At 43.9% G+C, this 27,237-nt stretch overlaps 1 protein-coding gene across 1 annotated transcript; it reads right to left on the minus strand.

Annotated features, from left to right (window-relative positions):
* Positions 1–2,635: 2,635 nt before the first annotated feature.
* Positions 2,636–25,478, minus strand: TSNAX (translin associated factor X). Its single transcript, XM_045818256.1, has 6 exons — positions 25,291–25,478; positions 24,724–24,828; positions 21,695–21,809; positions 20,425–20,555; positions 8,021–8,148; positions 2,636–4,249 (listed from the first exon to the last, which is right to left on the minus strand). Exons 1-6 carry the CDS (start codon positions 25,304–25,306, stop codon positions 3,872–3,874), a joined length of 873 nt encoding a protein of 290 aa, XP_045674212.1. The 5' UTR covers positions 25,307–25,478; the 3' UTR covers positions 2,636–3,871.
* Positions 25,479–27,237: the final 1,759 nt, after the last annotated feature.

Genomic DNA, 27,237 nt, shown 5'->3' on the forward strand with positions numbered 1-27,237 from the left:
GTTAGTAGTATGAGTTCCAAGGAATTTATCCATTTCATTTAGGTTCTGTAATTTGTTACTGCTTGAACACAACTGTTCATACTGTTCTTTAAAAACTTTCTATTTCTGCTGGGTTGGTACAATGTCACCTGATCCATTACGTAGCTTAGCAATTGCAGCCAATTATTATTTTTTTTTGGTCAGTTTAGCCAAAGGTTTGTTAATTTTGGTCTTTTCAGGAAAAAAAAAACAAAACTTTGGTCTGCTATTCTCTATCATTTTGCTATTCTCTACTTCATTTATTTCTGCTCTAATCTTCATGACTTCCTGTCTTATGCTTGCTTTGTGGTTTAGTTTGCTATTTTACTAGTTTCTTAAGGTGGAAGTTTAGGTTATTAATTTGAAATAACTCTTTTTAAAGCTATAAAGTCCCCTCAGAGATCTGCTTTCCTTGCACCCCCTTAAGTCATACATTGTCTTTTTCCCTCCTCTCAAAGTATTTTCTAATTTCCCTGTGATTTCATCTTTGACCCACTGGTTATTTAGGAGTATGTTGTGAATTTCCATATATTTGTGAATTTGCCAATTTATTTGTTATTAATTTCTAATATCATTCCATTTGTGGTCAGAGAACACACTTGGTAGGATTTCAATCTTTTAAAATGTACTGCAAGTTGTTTCATGGCCTGACATTTTGTGGATCACGTCCCAAGTGCTCTTGAGAAGAGTGTGGGTTCTGGTATTGGGTGGAATGTTCTAGGTATGTATGTTAGATCCAATTGCTCTACACTGTTGTTCAAGCCCTCTGTTCCCTTACTAATCTGTCTTGTTCTTCCGTCCATTATTGGAACTGAGGTACTGAGGTCTCCAACTCTAACAGATTGTCCATTTCTCCCTTCAATTCTGTAAAATTTGCTTCACGTATTTTGGGGCTCTATTGTTAACACAAACACATATACAATATATTCTCATCAAAGGACAAATCTTCTACCATTACAAACCTTTCATCTTTGTCTCAAGCCAAAAAAAAAAAAGTTAGTTTTAAAGTATATTGATCTAGCAGGAGTGTCCTACCCATGGCCCAGGATGGCTGTGAATGCAGCCCAACACGACATCTTAAGTTTACTTAAAACATGATGAGATTTTTTGGTAATTACATGTCTCGATGTATGGAAGTGTGGCCCAAGACAATTTTCCTCCTTCCAGTGTGGCCCAGAGATGCCAAAAGGTTGGACACCCCTGTGTGTAGCTTTCTTTTGGTTACTGTTTGCATGAAGTATCTTTTTCCCATTCTTTTCATGTACTTGTGTCTTTGAATCTAAAGTGAAGTCTTTTGTAAACAGCAAAGACTCTGGACCAAGTTTTTAAATCCATTTTGCCCATCTTATTTAAATAGCATCTTTCTTTGACGCATCTTCAAAAAGCCGTAAGGCTCTGCAATGTGTACTTTGAAAAACCACTAATCTAATACATGCAGGAATTACTTATGAAGGAAATAACTGAATTTTATTTCAGAATTCTGTCAGCAACTTGACATGTGACCTAGAACCAGTTTCGTGTTATGATAAAGATAAAAAGCAGAACAGATGATGCCATCAGAGCCACCACTGTAAAACTGGGAGACACGTGGGGTATACGTAGGGACCCTGTACCCTCCTGCTGTGACTAACACCCACGGCACTAGTTACCACACACTGTGGACATGTGCCGACAGCACTGGCCCCTACCTGCAGTAGGTACGGTTAACTGCCTGCTCACGGGCCACGTCCCCCTCCGCTGTGTAGGAGACACTGATCTGGTTTCCAGTGTCCGCCCTTCTCTCGGATGAAGTGCACCATGGTCAGGCAAGGTCAAGTAATCCTCCTTTCCACTGACGATGGCTTTAGAGAGATGGGAACGTGACCAGTGTGGGTGAATGAGACGTGAAGAAATGTCTTTCCTAAAACTCTCTCAACCTCTGGACCTCTCTTAAGAAATAATGAATCTTCCTATTACATTAGATTTCCTGATTGGGCCAAAAATTACACATCAGTTTGATTAAGTATTTCTCAATAAAAAAATAAGAGTAAGTTTGTTTTAACATTTTATTCAAAGACTTCAGTTTTAGGCCTCTGTAAGATAGTCATCAACCCATTATCATTTTACTTTTTTTGTTGTTTTTCACGGAATTTTTAATATATATATATATTTAATATATATATTAATATATATATTTTATATATATAATATATATTATATATATTATATAATATAATATATAAATATATAAATATATATAATATATATAAATATATATTATATATATAATTTATATATAAATATATATATTTAATATATATATATATTTTTAATATATATAAGGTAGATAATATATATTTCTCTAACATGTATTTTTATATTCCAGAAGCTACCACCCTGTGCGTGCACTGGGTGAAAAGGGCTTGCGTGTATACACACAGCACATACTGAGTGCAATTTAAAAAACACTGCAATTGTGATTTCAGACTTAGGGATCTGAACAGGTGGTGCCAGTGTGTGACCTTCCTTTTAACATAAATTTAACTCCAAGTGGCAGAGAACACAGAAACAGGTGGTGAGACTGCATTTCGGCAATATATCTTTGAGCGGGGAAACCGAAGAAACTCACCACCACCCACACGAGCAAACAAGCAACCGCTTTATTAGGCATGCCCATTTTTTTTCCTCCAGGTAATTTTTTTGGGGAAATTACACTTTCAAAGAATTAGCTCTTAAAAACAGAGCAACTAATATTTCCAAAACTAAAACCCAGTATCCGACTTCTCAAAGCTCACGAAACCAGACGGAAAGGTCTGCTCGCACCGTAGGGGAGGAGCTGGGACTGACTTCCGCCGGCGCCCCCCCGCGCCCCCCCCCCCCAACCTGACCAGAAACCACCGCTGGGTCCCCAGCCGCGTGGGCGTCGTCTTATTGCTGAATTGTACAGGATAAATTTTCTTTGGCAACTTTTTATACTATCAACGAATACAACTGGACAACTATAAAGGTTTGCATTAATTTAGTATTTCAAAAATTTCAAAACTTCATTAAAATTACTTAAATGTCATCTCTTATAGATGCTAGAATAGGAAAGTCTCTAAACATGCCTGATGTTACTATAACACAACAAAAAAGTTGCTAAATAATCATTACTGAAAGCTTTTTAGTTATGTACACGTATATAATTCAAACAGCAGTGGAAATACTACTATACCAGCTCAAATTCCCTGTGATAAAGAACAAAAGCTACACGCAGAAACTGACAGCTGGATCTCTGCCAACTTTTCTGGAAGGCTGTTTCCAACAGACTGAAAATGGCCCAAATGAGCCAGATTATAATGCGAACTTTTACCATAATGCCACATAAAATTCAAGTATATTGATAACTTAGTAATTTTTAATTCTGCTCTATGGACTAAGCCTATTTTGGAGGCTTGACACAATAGTACCAAGAAATTGAAACAAAAAGCTGAAGTGCAGATGTGTAACTAAGAAATCTTTTCACACATAACGAAACCACCAACTTAAATTCCAAATGGCTTCCACTACCTATTACCACTCAACAACTCACACGAAGTGTATTAAACCAGGTATGGCAGAAAGTGCTCTGAAGCGTGTTCACATCACAAAGGTAAGTGATGAAATTTAGCCAGCAAAAACTCAAATGGGCATATATGCAAATATCTGTATGCCAACTTTCATAAGATATAGAAAATGATTCATTTCAGTCATTTTATGTACAACTTGTATATAATCTAAAACAAGAAAAACTAAAACTTTTCTATGTAAAAGCCACAATAAAGTCAAATGCAATACTAAATAACAGTCTTACAAACTGGCCTCCCCTAGGAGATAATCACTGAGTCGCGTCACTCTAGGAAATGCCCTCTTCTTGATCAATCATTTCTGTCTTCACTGAAAAGACATCTGCCAGCATATGTTTGGGAATTTCTGAACCTCTGACTTTCAAAGCATAGCAAGCATTCTCCACCTTGGCCAGACTCTGCTTCAAGGTGTACAGTTTCTTAGAAACCTCGTAAGGCCCAGTGTTGCCGATGAAGGAGAAGCCGTCGTAAACCTGCCGCAGGAACTGGCTGACTTCGAAGGGGGTGTCGATGTCCCCGTTGCCCACGCTGTTGATGCACATCCGCATGAGCTCCCCCGTGAGGTCGGCCACGCCCAGCAGGTAGTCCACGGGCGTGATCCTCAGTCTCCAGGAATCAAACTGCTTCTCCAGGGCATCGGACGAGGGCTGGCGAAACAACGACAACAACACACACACACAAAATTATACCGTGAAAAGGAGTGAACACACATCTATCACATTTACTAGAAGGTACAAAATCAACAGCAGATCAGCCACCTCATCTCTAAGAAATGATCTATTTTGTTTACTGACCATCTGTGACGTTACAAGAGGAATTCATGCCTTGGGCAGGGAGCTGAATTACAGGAGTTCAAGACTATTCTGAAATCTAACACTGTATCATTATAAAATCGACTACTGCCTACTTCACTTGACACACACAATAAAATTAACACATTCTTAGACAAGGCCCAAGTGCTTTATTGCATGACAATTCCTTACTTATTTGAAAGACAAATCTCAAAGCCCGCCAAGTCTGTGATCACTCCCTGTCTTCCTGAGCCCTGCGGTCCCTTCCATCCCTAGCGCAGCACTGACCATCCTCATTTATTGCTCCCTCTCTGGCTGCATCCTCTGCAGTTCCTACAGACCCCTGTTTTCCTACTGCATCCAGCAAAAGCACAAGCCTGAATTAATATTACGCCCTATTTTTGTTAGTCTTTTATTCAAGTGGTTGAGTCCCATTACACTGAAAATACAAAAGTTACGTCTGCATACAATTTGTGCCACAAATTATTCACCAGTCCTTTTACTTATTCTTAGATGGTTCTCTCTCCCATCTCCTTAAACACTATTCCAAACCTTCCTTACTCTCCTCAGCCCCCTACTCAATCCCAAGCCTCTTCACTCTCAGCAGACAATCCTGCCTACTTTCCACAGCCTGGTCATCTGCCAGATCACGTACTACACGCTCTCTCAATTTATGCCTACAAAAAAAAACCCCAATAACAAACAAACTTATTTATGTCCACATCCATCTTTACCTTCTATCCTCCAGTCTCAGATGATGAGTTGTCCCTCCTCTTGTTTGAGGTTAACTCTTCCAAATGACCTTGACCCATCTCCTCCCACCTCTTCCAGGACCTTGCTTCATAAGGTGTATGCCCTTGGGCAAGTTATTTCATCTCTCTAAACCTCAGTTTCCTCATCTGTAAAATGGGATAACAGTACCTACCTCAGAGGTTTATTTCAAGGATAACATTTACCAAGTTCTTGGCATCATGCCCAACACAAAGTCAATACCAATAAATGTCAGCTGCTGTCAATTACCATTACCACTATCATGTAAATCCCTCTCCACATCAGTTTCTCCCTCTATATTGGATTCTTTCTGGAAGAGGCAATGCTTAACTTGTTACTAAGAAGCTGTATGAGTCTTAGGTGTGGGTGCAGCCACACTGGAGGCTGTTTTAGGCAGAGGGACCTAGCTGCAAAAGCATGCAGGTAAGAACTGGGTTGTAGGGTTAAGAAACTTGCAAGGTATTTCTTTCAAGTAAAGTTTAAAATAAGAATTAGTGCAGGATGAACCTAGAAAGATAGACAGGAGTATAAAGTGACATTAGGAACTTGAACTTTATAGATAATAGTGTCACTGAGAATTAAGCAAGGAAATGAGTCAAATTTAGCTGTTATTATGATCACTCAGTATTGCTGGATTACTCTTCAGACACCATGTGGTCCAGTCCTCTGAATGTAAAGTGTAAGAGATGGGGTTCGATACACCAGAGGTAATACAGCTGGTTAATGACAGAACTGGACAAGCACCCAGAGCCAGCTTCCCAACTATGCTGGTACATCATGACATAAACCATCTGCTCTGCTCTGCTTCTGTGAACAGGTAAGAGAACTGGTATCTTTTTTTTTTAATTGATTTGAGAGAGAGAGAAACATCAATTATTTGTTCCACTTATTTATGCATTCATTGGTTGAGTCTCGTATGTGCCCTGACCAGGGATTGAACCTGCAACCTTGGTATAACAGGAAAACGTTCTAACCAACTGAGCTACCGGCCAGGGAACTGGCATCTTCTTAGAAAGAGTACACAGACTGTAGTAAGGAAAAGAGGGTTGCATTTCATAGGTCATTTATAAAAATAAGTTTTGCTTAAAATATTAATGTCCTTATCTCTATCATTAGACAGAAGGAATTCCCTGGTCATAACTAAGAAGTTGATTTTGGAGATAAAAGCTTGTTAAAAAATTAACAAATTTCAACAAATGTCAAAGAAACCAATTCTGCTTTACTGATTGATAATGAAAACTAGGAAAAAGAAAACTACTTAAAACACAGATTTTCAAGATGGATCTGAAGCATTTAAGGGTCAAATATCATCACATCTATAATTAAAGTAGCTTTGCAAAAAATATTTAGATGAAGTAAATACGGCAAAATGTTGACAACAATTGAACCCAGGTAGCTGGTATACGGGGGTTCATGTGTTACTGTTTTCTCTGCTTTTCTGGCATGTTTGAAATTTTTCATAATAAAGCTGTAAAAAATTAAATGGTTTCCAATATTCTCAACAGGCACATCAGAGCAAAATACCTTTGTCTACCAAATTCCCAGGATTTTTAGCACCAAGAATCTTTAGCACTAAAAGGAAAAATTACTGATAACTGTGGTCTTGACAATTTGGAAAGTGTGTCCGAATGTTACAACACCATACTCTCAGAGTGGCCACTACCTGAACCCTGCAAACAGTGCGTCCACTCCCGGTCCCTCTCCACTGTCCGCCCTGCTACTTCCACTCCGAGCTAGAACTTCGGAGGAAGTTGTGCGAACTTCGCTAAAGGAATCAAAACAATGAAGAAATTGTACTTCCCAAAATGAATTGCCTCCTTAATAAACTTCATATAATTTTAAAAATTGAGAAAATACATAATAACTTCCTATGTCTGTCACGCCAAATTAAGCCTCACTTTTCAACATTAACATTTTAGTTAATATCCAAGAACACACTGCTTCTACAGCTTCTTCCATTTTCTGCCTCCCTACCCTGACTCTGAATAATTCTGAAATAATAAAACAAAAAAAAGATGAAAAATAAAGAAAAAAAACCCTTTAATTTTATCTTTAAGTATACTGGTAACTCAGGAAATACCAAATATTCAAAATCTCACCTCATTGCCTAAATATTGTCTCTTGAAACCCAGGAGAAAATAGTATTTATGTAAAAGTCAAACTGCAAAACTCTCTTTTCCTAGTTCGGAAAAGCTGTATACCTGTCAGACACAAGCATCGAGAACTGAGTGACTGACAGCTCTCATTATGTAACACCTTTACGTGAGCCTTTGTAACGACAACCTGCCGTGTGCTACCCAGGGCCTCATTTAAAACGTTTCGATCAAACCCCTCACACACCCCGTGAGGCGGACACCGGGCCCCGCCCCGTGGTGCACACGGACAGACACCGGCACAGTGGACAGGGCACTGGTTTGGATTTAGGACACCTGGCGTCAAAGCTCAGCTGTCACCCTTATTAGCTGTGTGACTTTTGGTAAGTTACTCAAACTCCCTAAAACCCTGTTTCCTTCCTTGTAAAGTGGGGGTGATCATTCTCACCTGGGTTAGTAAGAGGACGAAATGCGACAGCGCTCATGAAGGGCATACAGCGAACACACAGTGGAACCGGAAGTGAACCTGCAGTCATCACTCAACGATGCTTTGGGGAGGAGTGTTATTCTCTCTCAACACACCCACAGCTGTGCTTGTCCTATCCACTGCCTAAAGTTTTCAAAAGGGCCGCTTCCCTAATTGGGGATCTATGAAAGTGCGTGCTAGGAAGAACATTCCCATCTCAATACTCCTACCACCAGTGCACTGCACGTCATATAAATGATGTAATCAATGTGATGTAATAAGGTTTTAAACTCTTACAGTCTTATTTTCTTTCCCACTGTCTTCTGTTGTAAATATCAATTGTTTATTAATTTCATCCATGCTGATAAGTGATCGTGTTTTGATGAAGTGTTGAAAAGAGACGGCTTCCACGTATTCCTGTAGTCCTGAAAAACCAACCAAGAAAATCACTAAGAAACAAGCATCACATAACAAGTCATAATAAAAAACTTCAAATGGAGCATCACCCAGCTGCACAAAGGCTCAGCGGATGCCGACTGCAACGTGCGCTCACGAGCCCTACATCCAACACGCGGGAAACCCAGCATCACCGGGAGTGAACGGCGGGGACCAGCGCTGAACAGAGCAACCACGTCCGTGACCCAACCATACACAGACAGCTCCGATACAAATGTATTCGATTTCTTCTTCCATGCCGTTAGTCTTAAAAATCCACTCTCCTACAGGGAAATGTCAAAGATTCTTAGGAAAAAAATCTAAGAATTTAATAAAGGGCTTTATAAAAATTCCGATAGGCTTTAATAGAACTGCACAGATTATTTTTATAGATTATACAGCAATGAGAGGAAACAACTGAATGAAAATATCCTGACTCATTCTGAGCAGCAAACGATGTTAAAGGCCAGAAAACAGACGCCTTCAGCTACAGAACAAGACATGACGGAAAAGGACACCTCTCATAAACCTCAACATGCTGAGAAACAATGAAGTTGAGTTTAACAAGATGGATAGTGTCTTTTGTATTTATAATAGAAACATTTTAGTTTTATGAACAGATGATTGCCAGTTCCCTTCCCTAAAGACAATCTATATTTCGCACTTCCTTCCGGAAATACTTCATGCGTACAAAAGCGAACAGCCACTGTATCTCTAAATGTGCTCTAGGATGCTTAGCTCTCATAAACAAGCTAAGCAAGATATGAGCACGGGTACGTACAAGGGTGTTCATTATTACAGTTGTTAAAGCATAAACTGGAAAAATACAATGACAGGAAGAAGAAAAACCAGTCACAGATGTGCCACTTGTCAACTTATTGTCACTCTGCTCCATTATTTTGGTAACGGAGGAGGAACCTAAGACATCCTTCTTCTGACAGCTGGCATGACACCACACTTTGTCACGGCACCTGGAGGGCACAGGCAGGCCAGCTGAGGAGGAGAAGGCTTTGTCCAGGCCCTGGTGTGCGCACCCCGCCCCAGTGGCCTTCTCGGCAGGGGGTGGCCAGCAGCTCAAGCTAGTGAGCAGCACTTGGTATCTCCTTGGGGGCAGCTTCCCAGCTTTCTCCAAGCTTTATTTAACTTTGTTCTGTAGTTTCTCGTGCTATACACATCCATGATTCCATGCTATTCTGTGCCTGTGGTGACCTCCCGCAAATCCTCTTCTACCAGTACACAGAGTTTAAGTACTCTGATAAACCCCAATTAGGGCAGCACTCATTTCTCCACACCCAGTCTGTAAAGCGTACACTTCAACTACGTTTCAGTGGGCTTTGCATGATCACTGTTTCGCACCTAGAACTTTTGAGGGCATTCCCATCCCCGAAGACATCTCCTCATATACAGAGAAGACTCGAGTGTTGGGTAAATTGCTTATAATCATCTCTCCCTGTTTCTCCCAATTTTATTAAACTCAAAGTGTTTTGACAAAAATACTTTAAAATTTGGTATTCAGATGTTCAGAACTATCTCATTGTAATCCACTACAAAAGAAATACTCTTACAAGATTCAAGTTCAAACTGATGACATTCAGAATCAGCGAGTCAGCTGACTTGTTTCATAGAGGGGAAGAAAGAGGATATGGAACCTGAGGCCTCGAATTTCATCGGTGCTGTCAGTCTCTGTTAATGTGGGTGGCTACCAAACAGTACATTCTCAACACATCTAAAGTCAGTTTTTAAGTTGTCCTTGGGACCTGTTTGATTAAAGTTACTTCGGAGAGGAGGTGGCCATTTCTACTCCATTGTAACTGGCTTCATGATATGCCATAGAGACAGTTCAAGGACATCTGGCCCCGAACACTGAAAAGCAGTTTTGGTCATATCTAGGTAAAAGGATGTTTAAACAAGTTATGTTTCAACTTGATGAAAAGGACATCCGCAATTTTCAGTGAATAGTCCCCAAGGTGAAAAATGTCAGCCTACTGCCATATCCCATCCAACAATGCCTTCCCCTTCTGCTTCTGCCTTGGATTACATCCAGTTAGATTATTTACAGAAACAGCTGCCAGTAAGAGACAAGCTTGTAGGTTGCTTTTATGTAATTCGTTATTTTTCTCCTTGCTCTTCTCTTAGAACATATATAAGGAAACTCAATTAAAAGCTCCTGATTACACCCTGGCTGGCATAGCTCAGTGGATTGAGCACAGGCTGCGAACCAAAGCATTGCAGGTTCAATTCCCAGTCAGGGCACATGCCTGGGTTGCAGGCCACGGCCCCCAGCAACCGCACATTGATGTTTCTCTCTCTTTCTCCCTCCCTTCCCTCTCTAAAAATAAATAAATAAAATCTTTAAAAAAAAAGCTCCCGATTACTTTTATTTATTCTTATATTTAAGCAATACACATCCAGTCCAAACCTCCATCAAAATCCATACATAAAAGTGAACAGACAAGAGGTTTCATTGTAAATTTGAATTTCATGTCTCCACCTTCGTTCCAGGCTGTCAGTGTTTTAAACAACCATTCGCCATCTGCCCCAGCAAGTCCACTCCCAGGAGGGAACCAGAGAACAGTGAACCCGTGTGTTCACATGGACACACAGGCGAACGTTCGCCCACAGCAGCGTTCTTCACTAGAGCCAAAGAGCGGAAACAACCCAAATGCCCATCAACTGATGCACAGATAACCCAAATGCAGCCCAGACGTACAATGGAACAGTATTCTGCAGTAAAAAGGAATCAAACATCGATACACGCTATGACATAGGTGAGCACTGACAACGTTATGCTGAGTGAAAGAAGCCAGGCACAGAAGGCCGCATTACACGATTCTATCTACGTGACGTGATCCAGAATAGGGAGCTCCATGGAGACAGAAAACAGGTTAGGGGTTGCTTAGGGTTAGGGGTGTTAGGGTTCAGGGAGGGAAATAAGGAGTGACTACTAAATGGAGAAGGGAGTTATCTGGGGGTGAAAAAAGGTAGTGGTGACGGCTGGATGTCAAGGATAACAACCTTGCAATTATACCAAAAAACACTGAATTATATAATTCAAAAGGGTTAATTTTATGTTACATAAATTATCTCAATTTTTAAAAACTGCATTTATAAGAATTTGTAAAACTACCACCTGGCATTTTTCAAAAGTTAACTTTACCAGGCCATGAAACGTTAAAGTAAAGTAACACCTAGGTTTGATTCATAGGCTACTCTACCAAAAATCTATTATCAATTATTTAAACTGAACACTGAAAATAAGTCTATCTATAAGCCTTAGTCTTGTGAGTTATGGAAGTTATACTACCAATAGCAAAACTAAATTCAAGTCCACTAACATATTTTTCCTGACTTGGATGTTGTCTACCTGAGCTGGGCTTCTACTTTAGCACTAAAGATTGTACGTTGAGCAAATCAGTATTAACGAGTATTTTTCCCAGATGAAAATAGAATTGAGCACACAGGTTAATAATTCCACTGAAGCCCAGAAGGGAAGAAAGCAAACATTTGTAAACATCTATATGCCAAAGTAAGAAATACTTTCCACAATCATACTGTATTTAATTTTCAGAACCACCCATGAGGCAGCTAGTACTGTTCCCATTTCACAGGGAGGAAAGCTGACACTCACGCAGGCTGTGTGCTTTGTTCCGAGGTCACAGACTGAAGCCCATCAGAGCAAACCTCACAGTCTGGGCCTGTCTGAGCGCAAAGCCTCTCCTTCCACGTCGCCTCACCGAGTCAATCTTATCTATGAAAAGCAAACACAACTGAGTGCGGGAGTTCAGAGCAATCTGGAAATCTCCTCGATCCCCCAGGGATGACTCTCTGACTACCAAAGCAGCACGTCCCCTCCCTCCCTCTCTCACTCCAGGAACCCCCTAACAACTCTGCTCTGCACCATCAATGCCCTCGGGACAACTGCCAAAGTTTGTTTTCTTTTAGACTTTATTTATTTTTAGAGAGAGGGGAAGGGAGAGAGAGAAACATCCATGTGAGAGAGGAACATCGAGTGGTTGCCTCTCAAACATGCCCTGTCCAGGGACCAACCCTGCAACCCGGGCATGTGCCCAGACTGGGGATTGAACTGGTGACCTTCTGCTTTGCGGGACAATGCCCAAGCAACTAGCCACGCGGGTCAGGGCATAATTTTTAAAATACTCTTAACAGAAGTATAAATTATTATATAAATCAATATAAATGCCAATTTTAAAATATTTTTCTTTTACATTGTTACAATTACTATAAAACTGCTTAGTAAGTGACATAAGATATAGCTTAACTTCTTCAATTCATTCTGATAACTCAAATCATTTCTTGATTTTTAGATGCTGCTGGAAAAACCTTTTGTTTGATCTGCATTTCTCCAGCTAAAGGATGCCCGTGTCTGAGCCACGACCTGCTACCAGGGCCAGCGTCGCACTCTCCCCTCCTGCACTGGAATGACAGGGGACTGGGGAGCCTGCCTCCACTTCAGCTCCCAGCGCTCCCCCCTCTCAGCGGATCGACCTCCGTTCCTCTCTCCTCTAACCCTGGGGCACACAGGGAGTAGAACAGAGGGGAGGCGTGTGATGCCACTTGCTGGGGCTGTGTGCTGTCCCTTGGTTGTTCAGTAAGACCCAGGACAGATTCCCTCGCCACAGGCCTCTTCCCTGGGTGCAGAGACAGCTGCTCCCCTCTCCACCGGGGGTGCGTCTCAAACGAAGCACAGCCTGTGACTGCAACCTGAGGGAACACGCCCTGCATGAAACGCATGATTATTTTCATTTGTTTATTGTTTGGTACCAGTTGACACACAATATTATATCAGTTTCAGGTGTACAACATAGTGATTATATTTATGTATCTTAAAGTGACCCCCCAGGAAACCTAGCACCCACGCGACAACACACTGTTATTACAATACTGTTGACTGTATTCTCTGTGCTGTGCCGTATATCCCCATGACTATTCTGTAACCACCAATCTGCACTTCTCAGCCCGTCAACTATTTCACCCAGCCCTCCAACCCCCTCCCATCTGGCCGCCATCAGGTTGTTCTCTGTGTCAATGAGTTCAACGAAACTGCTGTTTTTATCCCTGGTTCCCAGCATACTTCCCAAATACTGTGTGCCTCTCCCCTTCTGGCATTTCTTTTGGAGATTCACAGAAGGGGGCCACAGCCCAGCTGCACAACACAAATACCCCCACTCCACCCCCAGACTTCACAAAAAGCGACTCCCCAGTCTCCCCCTCCAAAAAGAACATAATCCCTGCAGCCCGCCCCCTGGCTGTAGTGCACAAACCCAAAGGCATGAGACGGGCTGCACTGTGTTTCCGCCGAATCCACGTCGAAGCCCTGCCCTCTACCGCCTCATAATGCGAGGAGTATGCAGACGGGGCCCTCAGAGGGTGAGTAAGTGAAAACGAGGGTGTTAGGGTGGGCCCTAACCCAGTCTGACTGGGGTCTTTGTAAAAGGAGATCAGGACACAGGAGAGACACCAGGGCCGCCCACACTCGGAGAGAGACCATGTGGGGACCCAGAAACAGAGGAGCCACCCCGAGCCAAAGGGAAAACCAGCCCCGCCAACAACACTTTGATCTTGGATGTCCAGCCTCCAGAACTGTGCGAAAATAAAATCGTGTTGTTTGAGCCACACGTTTGCGGCATTTTATTAGGGCACTGCTAGCAAACCCACTCAGTACCCTGGAATCACAGCGCCTGTTTGGCTTCTGAGATAAACCAGATATGCTGAAATCTGTATTATTAATTAACTTTACTACTCATCACAGTTAATAACGTACTACTTACCAGCAGACACAGAAGTATGTTTCTATTTTAACAACCATAATTGTGTACTAAGCCGAATGCCGCCCGACTTCCCCCATTGTCATCCTAGGGCAACTAACCAGCAAAATCCTAACCATGAACTAATCTAACTTTCCACCATGCTCAACTCCTATTTCTACACAGAAAAGACCCCATTTATTGGTAGGCTCGACTTGCAGAAGTGATTAACAATAGCTATTACACATTCCTGGTCAGGTTCCTACCTCATTACCCTCGGGGTCATTCTTCTGCCTCCAGTCTCCCCCCAGTTCCCACCCACCAGCCCATCTCCCACCCCTCCTCAGCGCATGGGAAAGAGGTCACTGAGTAAGAAGGTCTCAGCTGCCTACCTCCACGCCCACCCTAACTGCCCACCTCGGAGGAGGTGGCTGTCCTCAGATGAGGCTCGTCCATCTACCTAGGCTCTGGGTGCCATCCTCTCCGGATCCTCCGGGGAGCCCATTCCGCCAAACAGTCTATTCTGCTTCCTTCAGCGAAGGTTCCCCAGGACCCAGAGTCGGACTCTCCTCGGACAATAGTATTCAGCTCTGAGTCCAGCCACCGCTTTTCAGCAGAGGACGCCCGGGCTGTGCCTGCACAGTCGTCCTGTGCCTGGGTTCTCTAGACCCACATATCCAACTGCCTGTTGGGCAGCCACCTGCATGCCCCATAATTTCTAGTTAATCACACCCAAACCCTGTCTGTCTTCCTATTTTCTCCTAACAAGTAATATCGCCATTCAACCAAGGGGCCAAAGCAGGCACTGAAAGGTTTTCCTAAACTATTCTTTTCCCCCGAACTTAAAGAGAAAAAAAAACCCCATATCCTGAAAGCACACCCTTCCTCTGCACCCCACTGCTGACACCAAACGGGAGGCCTGTGCATCTCACGCCCAGAATGACCGCCACAGCCTTCTCACTCGCCTCCCCGCCTCTAGCCTTCCTCCACATAGGGTGACAGCTTCACAGAGAGCACAGGCTTAAAGTGCGGATGTCCTAGATTCAAAAGCCAGTTCAGTCTCTTGCTGGCTATGTAAACTTAAGGTGAGTAGGTATGTCAACTTTACTGCTCCTCAGTATCACCACCATCTGTCAAGTAGAAACATCAGCCTACGCTGTAGGCTTTACACAGAGTAACATATCAGGACCTGGCACAAGGGCCCTCCTTCATAACTGCTGAATTACACTGACGTGGGAATAATTAAAATAAGAATGACAGGTATTAATTTTTATTAGACAACACTTTATAACTTAGAAAGCAGTGGGTTTGTTTTTTATTTTTGTTTCAATGTATTAACTCACAATCAAAAGAGTCCGTTATTATTCCAAAATATTACCCTAGTCAAACATGCAACATAACTGTAAAAAGTAACAGGCACCCTGGCTGGTGGGGCTCAGTGGACTGAGCACCGGTTCAATTCCCAGTCAGGGCGCGTGCCTGGGTTGCGGGCCAGGTCCTCCAGTTGGGGGTGTGCGAGAGGAAACCAATCCATGTATCTCTGGCACACTCATGTTTCTCTCCCTCTTTTTCTCCCTCCCTTCCCCTCTTTCTAAAAGTAAATAAATAAAATCTTATAAAAAAAGCAACAGGCAAATTATGTTAATGATGACTATTCTCTGCCCAATGACGGCATCATAAATTAGGGCAGTCTGTCCAGGGATAAGGGCCTCTTCGGCTTGCTGCAGGGTCCCAGACCGAGTTCACACGCTCTCTGCCCTGGTCCCTAGTCAGACCCGTCCTCATCGACCGAGGGCCCAAAGCCCAAAGGGCGACCTTCTGAAGGAGGATTTCAGAGAAGCCACAGGAGTGTTCAAAGGCGAAACAGAAACTGCACTAAAAGACTTTCACATAGTTGTCAGTCCAAGTACTGTGCACCAGACATTTTACTACAAAGACTATTTACAAACGGAGTTTCTGTAACCAGAAAATGCCTACAGAAAATTTCCCACCATCACAGCAGTCATAGAATTCACCACAGAAGTTTGTGGTATGACATACACTTATTAAAACAGTCACAGCCCTGGCTGGCGTAGCTCAGTGGATTGAGCGCGGGCTGGGAACCAAACTGTCCCAGGTTCGATTCCCAGCCAGGGTACATTCCTAGGTTGCAGGCCAAAACCCCCAGCAACTGCACATTGATGTCTCTCTCTCTCTCTCTCTCTCTCCCCCTCCCCTCCCTCCCTAAAAAATAAATAAAATCTTTAAAAAAAAAAAAACAGTCACAAAAACTATTTACTGAATCATCTCACACTGAAATGCAAATTTAAACTTCAGCTATTTTACTTACAGGGGTAAGGCCGTTTGAGTGTCTTTAGCCAGTACAGAACCTGAGAGCTTCAAGTAAAAGCCTGTGGCTTTAGAGAAAGCGGTATGGAATAAAGCTCTAACGCTAGCTACCAGAGAGAAGGTGGTGAGAGAGCAGATAAAACAGGTCAGAGTGGATTCCGACACCATCGCTAAGCTTCTTTACAAAATGAGGCAGTGGGACTAGATGTCCTCAAACCACTCCTTCAGTTGCACGATTATTTTCAAATTAGGCAAACGAATACGTTCTAATAAAACTAAAACATACTCAGGAAAAATGTAAAATCCACTAAACCAAATGGACATCAAATTAGATCATGTTGGGCAGAGAAAAAATGAACTGTTCATCGAACATAATTAAAATACCAGTTAGGGTCTAAACTTAAGTTTCATACACCACAACATCTCATAATTGACAATTTTTATCATTTTCCAAAATATACATGTAAATATGTATTTCTTTCTTTGACATGGAAGACATTTTCCCCCAACTGTTAACTTTTCAGAGAGAGAAAAACAAAACAAAGACACGATAGGGCACACACAATTCTTCAGGCAGCTGCTGACCGGCTCCCTTGCTGGCCACCCCCGCCCGGGACAGCGTGCGGTCTGCTCTGCCCAGCCCCGCGCAGAAGCCAGAGCCGGCTTTCTGCTGTTTGGGCCCTGGAAGGATGCTCAGTGCCTGCGAGCACACAAGCATCCCTGGGGAAATGCTCTGCGGCCTCCGGCACTGTTCTTAATGAGGAAAAGCACAGACTCCTTTAGTTCGGTGCCAGGATTGTTTTACCTTCAAGTCAAAAGAACAACCACTTGGAGTGACACCAAAACAAGCATTCGACAATCACAAGCAGCAAGCTATTCATAAGCATCGGAATGTTAATGCTCCTGTAATTGTAAATAACCATACTTTATCAAATAAAATACCTGTCAGCAAATTCTTAAGTCCCAGATACCTCTTCATTTGGCTGATTTATTCCTTAACTTTAAGGGAAAAAAATCTTTATTGTTTCAATTTAAACACCCTTGTTTTGAAGACTTCTGACAGAAAAGTGAGACCCAGGGGATCTTTAAATTTCTAGCCCACGAGCAGGTCATCTTCCAAGAAGCTTACAGACCCTGAACAAAGGCCCGACACAGAGAGCGGAGTCCCGGGTGCTGCTCCGTGACACAGCGCGGTGGGGAAACCTGAAGACGGCTGCCCCCTTTCGCCAAGGCCCCAGCTAAACCCCCCAGAGGGCAGCGCTTCCTTCCTGCTGCAGGACCGCCCTCAAGAGAACCATCACTGGTGCAACTTCCCGACACACACACAGAGCTGTTCTGGAGAAGGGGCTAAGTGCTCATCAGCCTACACTGACTTCTCTTTGTTTAAAAAAAAAAGTTATAAATTACAAACAGTGAAGTGTGTAAACCTTGAATGTCTAACTCAATGAATTTTTGCACAGGTGTACACCTGGGTCACTCCACCCAGATGAGTATATAAAACATTTCTGTCCCTCCAGAACGTCCCCTCGTGCCTAGTCAGTAACCCATGCCCGACCTCCACCCTGACGTCACCACCATCCTGCCTGTGATCTCCCTAGGTGAACACTGCCTCTTTCTGAACGTCACGTAAACAGAACTACATGGTGTGCACTCCTTTGTCTGCTGATTCTGCCCCGCAGAGTGTGAGACTGGCATTCACGCCGCGTGTGTTTGTCACCTTGTGTTGCTACATAGCATTGCCTGGTCCAGCTACACCACATCCATCCGTTCCCCTGGTAACAGGCACCGGGGCCATCCTCCACTTTTAGGATATCATGACTACAGCTGCTGTGAGCTTTCTCACATGTCTCTCGGTAACATAAGCCTCGAGTCTCTCGGGCCCATGCCCAGAAGTGATCATAAAGTAGGCACAAAGTTTTCGCTAAATATTGCCTAAGTTTTTAAAAGCGGCATTTATAATTTAGTCGTGTTGGTGAGCGAATGGCATTTCACGTGAACTACTCTAGTGAACAATGATGCGGAGCACCTTTCCAGATGCTCACTAGCCACCCGAATATTTACTTTTATGAAGGCTCTGTTCAAATTTTTTGTCCATTCTTAAACTGTCTTCTTTGATCTGTAGGAATTCTTCATACAGTCTGTGAGTCCTCTGTCCAACAACATGTGTATTTGAGTGGGTTCTCTTGGACCTCAGACTTCAGCTTGCCGTTTCATTTTCTTTTTTTAAATACTTAAATTTTTTCGTTTATTGATTTTAGAGAGAGAGGGGGAGAGGGGGAAACATCGATTTGTTGTCCCACCCACTATGCGTTCATGGGTTGACTCTTGCATGTGCCCCAAGTGGAGATCGAACCTGCGACCCTGGCTCATGGGGACAGCACTGCCCCACTGAGCTACCTAGCCAAGGCCACCTTTTCACTCTCAAAGATCTCTTTTGATGAACAGCATTTCCTAAATTTAGTGCACCTCAAATGACCACATTTCTGTTAGCAGTTAATGCTTACTTGTGCCATTTTAAAAAACCCGTTCTACCACAAGGTCATGAAGCCATTCTCACGTTTTCTTCTAGAGGCTTATCTGGGCTTTCATGTCACCCATCTTCCCTCCAATGCCTCTGACGTTCTCTCCCACCCCTGCCAAATGTGCCGTGGTCAAGGACAGCACAAACCGAATCCGTCGAATCTCTTTCATTACGTGCTGTTATTTGAAACACCACACAAAACCCTGCTAGCAAACTATAAATTACAAGGGTGGGAATGCGTCTCCTTCAGGAATAAATTATACTGACTCTTCACCGAACTGTCTGCGTTACCACTTCAGTTTCTAGCCACACCCCCAGCCCCACAGCTTTCCTGACGTACGCAGGCACTTACACCAACGGCAACTACTGTTACTAATACTGCGCTGCCTGTTGGAAAGCTGCAGAGAGAGCAGATCTCCAAAGCTCACCACGGGGAGTGTGCAGGGAGACGGATGCTGGCCAGACTCACCATGGCGGCCATTGCACAACGTGTACAAACACCAAGTCAGTGTAGTTTATGCGCCTGAAACTAATATAATGCTGTACGTCCGTTATACCTCAGTAATACAATTACTGAACAAAAAGAACATTCTGACACACTACAAGCCAGCATTCCTGAAAAGTGAGTGTTGAAATGTTAAATGCTTAGGCTAAAACTGGACACGCACTGGGCACACACGAAACGAACTCACTTCCCACTGAGCTGACTTCCGTGGGAACCGACCTGAGCCCAGTGGAGTCGGCATGGGACAGAGACAGAACCTGTGTCTACTTCTGTCAACACAGACCTCCGACTTCACCTTCGCACACCCAGGTATGTCTGAATTACACGGCATCCCTCCCGTCAGGGACCTCACACTGAAAATCAGCAAAGCCCTGGTGGGGTGACTCAGCTGGTTGGAGCAATGTCCCACATGCAAAGGTTACGGGTTCAAGTCCCCATCAGGGAACAAACAACCGTTACACTGCAGGTTCGATCTCCGGTCGGGGAGCATGTGGGAGGCAACCGACTGATGTTCCTCTCTCTCTCGAGTCAACAAACATATCCTCAGGTGAGGATTAAAAAGCAAACCAATGCACTGATGCTACAGCTGACCCTCGAATGACACTGGTTTCAAATGTGCAGGTCCACTTAAATGTGGGTTTTTTTCAACAAATACATACAGTGCTGTAAATGTTTCTGTATCTTATGATTTTCTTCATACCGTATTTTCTCTACCTTACTTTAGGGATATACTGCATGAGTATAATATATATATCATACAAAACACGTGTTAAGCAACCATTTATATTACTGGGAAGGCTCCCAGTGGACAGCAGGCAACAGTAAGTTTTGGAAAAGTTTCACACTCAGAGGCGCCAGGCAGACAGACCCGCGTCAGCAAAGGGCATCGCCGTACACACTCAGGATAAAGTAACTGAGAAAACAGTTACTAGGAGACAGACTTTCACTAAAAATAGATCAATGACTGTAACTGCACAGTTAGAAAAACGTTTTTGGATTACCTTTACATTACTATTTAGTGCTCCCAACTCTTTCAAGTCAGTAATATTTTGCCAAGTATCAATTAAAATTCATGTGACTCACACATAAATCATGTAACGCGCTATTTTAAAAAAATCTGTTAGCGCTGAAGAGAGCCCAGACTTACCTGTAGTAATGGCCCTATGGAACTGATGCAGGTCCTCTCCCGAGAGCTCCTGGGCCACCTGCAGTATCTTCTGTCTGACACCATCCAACTTAATTTCTGATTCAGCCAATATGTCTTCTATATCAGGAGCACTATAACCCAGACATTGGGAGCTTTTAAAACATCAGCCAGATGCTCGACAGTGAAACCCTGAAATCATCTAATTATCACTTAACATGGACTGAAATAAACACTGTACATACTCGGATATTAACTGAAATTTACAATTGATTTTATTGAAACTATTTAAAAACATGAAAAATGCTATAATATACTATTAAGTGGAAAAAGAAGTACACAAAGTTTTATGTATATTACAATCATAACTATGGGAAAATTTATGTTCATAAAAATATGGCATCTAGGAGTGTCTGCTTTCAGTCAGCGTGGAACAACATGGACAGACATTACCCTCCCACCATAAACAACCAAAAAGAAAAAATTCACATAGAACTATGATTTTCAGACACTGGACACCAGACAGCGTGGGACAGTGACCCCTCAGAGGTGAAGAAAAGGACATAAGCCCTAGGGACTGTCTCGTCTTACTGCCTGTGACAGTGCAGGGATGAGAAACCTACATGGAGCTGAGGAGTCTCCCTGAGAAAGTATTTCGAACTGAATGAAAATGATAAACAACATATAGAAATTCAAGGAACGCAGCGCTACCACACTTAGAGACTTAAAAGGGACACTTATAGCACTAAACATCTGTATTTAGAAAAAGAAGTTTCTCCTTCGAGCTCAGCTTGCACCTTAAGAAACTAGAAAAAGAGGGGCAATGAATCCAAAGCAAGTATACGAAGGGGGAAAAAAAAACCAGTGTAACACAAAACAGGAAAACAGACAGTGTCAATGGAAGCAACATTTGACCCTTCAAGAGCAACAAAGCTGACCCGACAGACCAGTGAAGAGAGAGGACACAAAGCGCCAACACCAGGAAGGAGAGATGTCGCTACGGGCCCCACATAAATAAAAGGAGCATAAAGAAATACTACGAGATGCAAAAATTCCTTGAAAGACACACACTACCAAGGCTCACTGATAAAGAAAGAGATATCTACCTATATCTATTAAAGAAAATGTTAAAATCTGCTTGCTGCAAAAAACATCCTTTGATCCTAATGTTGACAAAAAGTCATAGAATATTCCAACAGCTAGCTATGTATTACAATATACATAAAACCTATCAAACTGTACACAACTATAAGTTTTACAGATATTTGCTCACCTTGTAATCCTATGGAGCAGAAAGATTGTCCTCTTACTTTCCACAGTTATATCCCGACTGAGTTTCACGAGCCTCTCGTGTTTGTCGTGTCTCGCATCCAGTTCCTGCTGAAACGCTAAGAATACATTATTATGACCATAAGCATGTGTATTCCATAATTAAAGCCTACCAAATAATACTGTTATTATGCATCCTAAAGCAACTATTATTTACTCAATAAAGAAAACAAAATCATCTTATTTATTTTATTTATTTTAAAGTTCTCAAAAATCAAAGACTCTGCTAGTAACCAAAATATTCTTTCTTTAGCTGGGTTTTACCACTCAGAGCCTTATTATGAGATATATATATTGTAAAAAAACACATGTGGTCTGGTAAACATGAGCTTATGAAACAATTATCACATATAACTACTTTAAAAATTACTTCCAACTACCCCTCTAAGTAACGTGAAGTTTTTTTTTAATTACCTTACCACACACAATATAAATACTCCAAAAAATAGAAACTGGAATTTTTAAATTAGAAGTTTAAACTTTTAACAATACCTACTTCCTTAATTTTCAACCCCTATCGAGTCACTGAAATACCAGGAAACCACTTAAGTCTTCACAACCACTGTATTTCAGAGGCACTGTCACTCCAAGGACCAAGCAAAATGCCTGTCCTGTAAGGAGGATCCAGTAAGTTTATGTTACGTGAATAAACAGCCCCCCGCCCAACCCTGGCTGCTGTGGCTCAGTGGATTGAGTGTCGGCCTGTGAACTGAGAGGTCCCTGGCTCAGTTCCCAATCAGGGCACACGCCTGGGTTGTGAGCCAGGTCCCCAGCTGGGTGCATGCGAGTGGCAACCCATGAAATGTATCTCTTGTACATCAATGTTTCCCTCCCTCTCATTCTCCCTCTCTTCCCCTCTCTCTAAAAAACAAAACAAAACAAAACAAAAAAAAAAACAGAACTTGAATAAACTATTAAGCAAATACATAGTTGACAAGGTCCTACATAAATGTGGTCTTTTAGTATTGAGATAATATTAGACTAGGATATTGCCTAACACTTTAAAACAATCCAATGCATTTTTTATTCATTATTAATACATTAATGACCGCTGTGAACTAGATAGTATGAACACAAAGTTAGAGACAGTTCTTATCCTCAAGGAGTTTGGCATACTATGAATCAGGGATACAGCCAAATAAAATATGGCCATCCTGTAACACAGGCAAAAGGTTCGGTGAAGCGGGAACCACATTCTTCTTGTTCGCTAACACTTGCCGGAACGACAGCAGATGCTCAACCAGCAGCTCCTGACTGAACGGATGGACAAGGATTGAATGAACTCAATGTCTGTCACCAACTTCACTCGAGAGAACAATCATAAAGTTTCCAGAGGGAAGAAGCTGCCTGAGCTGCGTCCTGGACAAAACCACGGCGCGCCGATGCACAGCAGGTGCGCCACGTCAGAAGTGATCCCAAGCACCACGCGCTGCGTGCAAAAGGCAGGCCAAAACACGAACAGTGAAACGTGCTAGTACACAGGCAGCTCTCTACTGGGTGTGTCGGGGATGGGGGTGGGGTACTTGGCCCACTGTAGCTCTTCCAGAGTGACAGCCGGGATTAGCTGCTCTCTACTCAACTACAACTAGTTGTCCTGCGTCTCTGGCAATCCCTGTAAGTGCTGTGGTCATTTTAAGACATGGCCACAAATTACGTTGACTCCTCCCTTCAAAAAGTGGACCCTGATTCCCTGCCCCTTAAATAGGAGTTTTTAAACTCCTTTTTAACAAATAAAGGCCTCCATTCTAACAAATACAATGTAGCAAGAGTGCCTGAGACTGGGCGTGAGGGGACTGAGGATTCTTCCTCGCTCTGTCTGGAGAAGGCCAGATGCCACACAGAGAGGACACGGGAGCAGCAGTGGTGGGGTCCAGGTGGAGGGGACCCCAGCAGGCTGCTGGCAGAAGCCCTAACTTGTCTATGGCTATGGGTCCGCCAGCTCCAATCCAGTCTTCAGATGACTGCAAGTTAAATCAACTACTAACCCTCTCAGGTTCCTAAGCTGCTGAAACTACACAGTACACAGTGTTGGATGAAGAACAAGAAGAATTTTGTTTTTGTTCTGTTTAGAAATGAGGAACAACTTTACCAAGTTATTATACTGAGAAAAGGGGAACAGTGAATACATATCTATCCATCCATCCATCCATCCAAGATTTACTAGGAGATAAGAGTTCCTACTCTGTGCAAAGTGCTAGTCAAAATAAAAATATATTCCGTCTTCAGAAGTCTAGCTGAGGAAACAAAATGAATACACATTCAAGAAATTAAACATGTGTAAATACACCTGATATATACACCTCATACACACACACCCCTGACACAGTCCAGTGCCACATAATGGCGTTCTCGTCAATGATGAACTTCCTATTCCAGGGCGATCCCAAAGATTACAACAGATGAAAATCTCCTATCGCCTACTGACGTCATTGCCACTATTATTTTGCAATGCGACACATTCCTCAGTGTCTGCGGTGATGCTGGTATAAACAAACCCACTGCACTGCGAGTCCTACGAAAGCAGAGATCAAACAAGCACAGTGGAGTCTGGACTGCCCGGAGCATCACTGCATTCCGCAGGGATCGCACTCCCGCATCAGCACCTGGTGACGTCTTTGTCCGGGTCACTAAGCACAACAGGAGAATGTGTGGGCATAGCTGACATATTTCACATAGCAGATACACAATGATATATTCGGTTACGCGGTTAGGTTTTGGTCACGTGGCATGTCTCATGTCAATTACACGTTTACCCGGGGAATGGTAATGGGGAAAAACAGCCAAGACTTTTGTCATTTTGACTTTCATGGCCAACCTACCACCACCCAAAACCTCCAGGAAAAGTACAATGTAAACGTACGCACATCTAAAATTCTTAGAGGCTGTTTTCTTGGGCACAACAATGTCTACACAGTCCTTGTTACAACCTCCTTAGTTCTCTTCCTTCGCCAGCTTACATCACAGAGAACTTACATTTGAAGGCCAACATCACAGGTGAAGATGAATTAACATCCTTCCCTTCTCTCCTCTGGTTATGTGGGAAATTGTCATGCTTCCTTTTCCTGAACCCTCCTGATCCTTACGTAGAGAAGGAGAAAAAAGTTAGGGTCTTCCATCACCAAGAGGCGATACAACGTAATGCAGGTAGGCACACCCCTTTCTTCCTTAAAGCTAGATGCCCACGGGATCCTCGCCTTAGTGGCTTTCCCAGCCGACTGGTGGAAAAGCAGCTTTGTCTCTTTCCCCCAAACCTAAAGCTTAGCCTGGACACCACCAATAGGTTCCCTGATCTGGGACAAGATGGAGTAGTCACCCCGTTAAGATTAAAAAACAAACAAACAAACAAACAAAAACAGCTCGTGCATTTAAGAAAAATGAGAGGTGTTAACGAAAGTCAGTGTGGCTGGGAGTCACCAAGGCGGGCACCCCCAGCCTACAAGGGACGAGGGCATCCCTCCGGGGAGGGAGAGAAGTCCAACAAAAAAACGAAAGGTCCTCCCCCTTTGGATAAATAACGCCCAGGGCTGTTGAGGACGCCACCTTCTTTGTTGCTCATGGCGTCAAGGCCTACAACGAGACGAGTCGAGACTGAGGGCCTCTAAGTTGGAGGAGTGCGTAAGACGGAGGCGGGAGAGACTGTCCAGGCGCCCTTTGCACCCGGCCGACGTCGAGGCAAGGGCCGGAAGCGCACACCCGCAGCCACTCAACCGTCGGCGTTCAGCCTCTCACACTTCCGGCCTGCGTCAGGGCCTCGCTGCCACTGGCTCCACCCCGCGCCTGGTCGGCGGAATGGGCGCCCGCGTGCGGTCTTTGCGCCTGCCTCCTGCCATGCCTGACGCCAGAAGCAACTCTACACGTTTTACCGCAGGCCCTGCTAATAAATAAGACATTCTGTCTATCTAGAGGTGAGATCTGTGTGTAGGTGGAAAGGCGGCGGAAAATGTACAAATGTACGTGACTCTTCGCCTACGGCGCCTTTGGAACACCCTCACGTTCCCTCAGCGTGGACCCAGTGTCCCCCGCGGTGCATAGTGGGATTTGTAGTCTCGCCGCACAGGCGGCCCTGTGGCGCCAGAGCCAGGCTGGGAGGAAAGTCTCCCCGAGCAACTGCGAGGGGTCACGTTAGGATCTAGGCTTAAACCTCACCGAGGTAGTTTCTATGTGTTGATTAATTGATTGATTTTAGAGAAGAGAAACATCCATTTGTTGTTCCACTTATGCCTTCATAAATAAGCGGTACGAACTTACTTGGGATTGGTTGATCCTTGCGTGTGCTGTGAGCGGGGGAATCGAACCCACAACCTTGGTGTATGCGGACAATGTTCTAACCCGCCGGAGCTGCCCGGGCCAGGGCCCCAAGTATCTTTTGAACTTCTTCATGGCGGTGACTTTAGGAGCTAAAGTGATGGAAATACACAATCAGTAAATGGATGGTGTAACTAGCATTTCCTCTGAGAACGTAAAAGCCCACCTTCCCACCTTCTGTTCCCCTCCCCGTGCGCCCTCTGCCCTTCCTCCACTTTCTCCTCCTCCTCTCCTCTCCTCCTTGACTCCTTTTCCCCGGGCTCTCCGGAGCCACACTGCCTGCGTTCAAATCCCAGCCCCTCAACCAGAGGTTGTGTGACCTTGAAGAAGTAATGAATCCCTGAACCTCAGTTTCTTTATTGTGAAGAAGGGATACAACACTACCCGCCTCGGAGGATTGTTTGAGGACTCAGTGAGTTACTACTGAGGCCCGTAGAAGAGTGTCTTTCACGTAGTAAATGCGCAATTAATATATGACCTTCGATACCCGCCTCTCAAGCAAATAAAATAGAGGTCAGTGGTTGTAACAGTTGTGTGCCGCTAAATCGTGAGCTTTCTATGGTGGGCAGGTTCTGTCAGGTCTTAACAGATGTCCTAGACTCCGTGCCCACCTCCCCCCGCCTCTCCCCCCCAGCCCTCCCCCCGCCTCTCCCCCCCAGCCCTCCCCCCGCCTCTCCCCCCCAGCCCTCCCCCCGCCTCTCCCCCCCAGCCCTCCTCCGCCTCTCCCCCGCGCCCTCTAGCACTGTGCCCCTGCGAGCCTCCGTAAGCGTTCGTGGAATGGCCGTCCGCCCTCGGGATGGGCGGCTGAGCGGCAGCAGCCCAGCGTCCTCTAGACACAAGCTCAGACTAAGGCTCGGAAACCCGGTGACCTGGGCCGAGCTGGGAAAACACTCGTGTGTCCTGTTACCGTGTCTCTAAATCACCTCCACGTTGTGGGCACCTAGCATTCCTCCCCGTGACCTGAAGAACACGGGAACAGTCAGTGAAAGGGCTTGGCCAGGACGTGGCGGGACGGCCGTTTCAAGTCCCCGACGCGAGTGTCACAGGCAGGTTTGCAGGTCATCTCTAGGGGACTTCGCCCGCTCTGAAGCCAGAACGTAACCACCACCGCGTGTACGTTGGCCGCCCTTTGCATAATACATGGGTGGATTGGCCAGACTCCTTGCGGCTAAACCCCTGAGG

This window comes from Phyllostomus hastatus, unplaced genomic scaffold (assembly GCF_019186645.2).
Source record: "Phyllostomus hastatus isolate PE091 unplaced genomic scaffold, TTU_PhHast_1.1 phas_contig_148, whole genome shotgun sequence".
NCBI classification, from domain to species: Eukaryota; Metazoa; Chordata; class Mammalia; order Chiroptera; family Phyllostomidae; genus Phyllostomus; species Phyllostomus hastatus.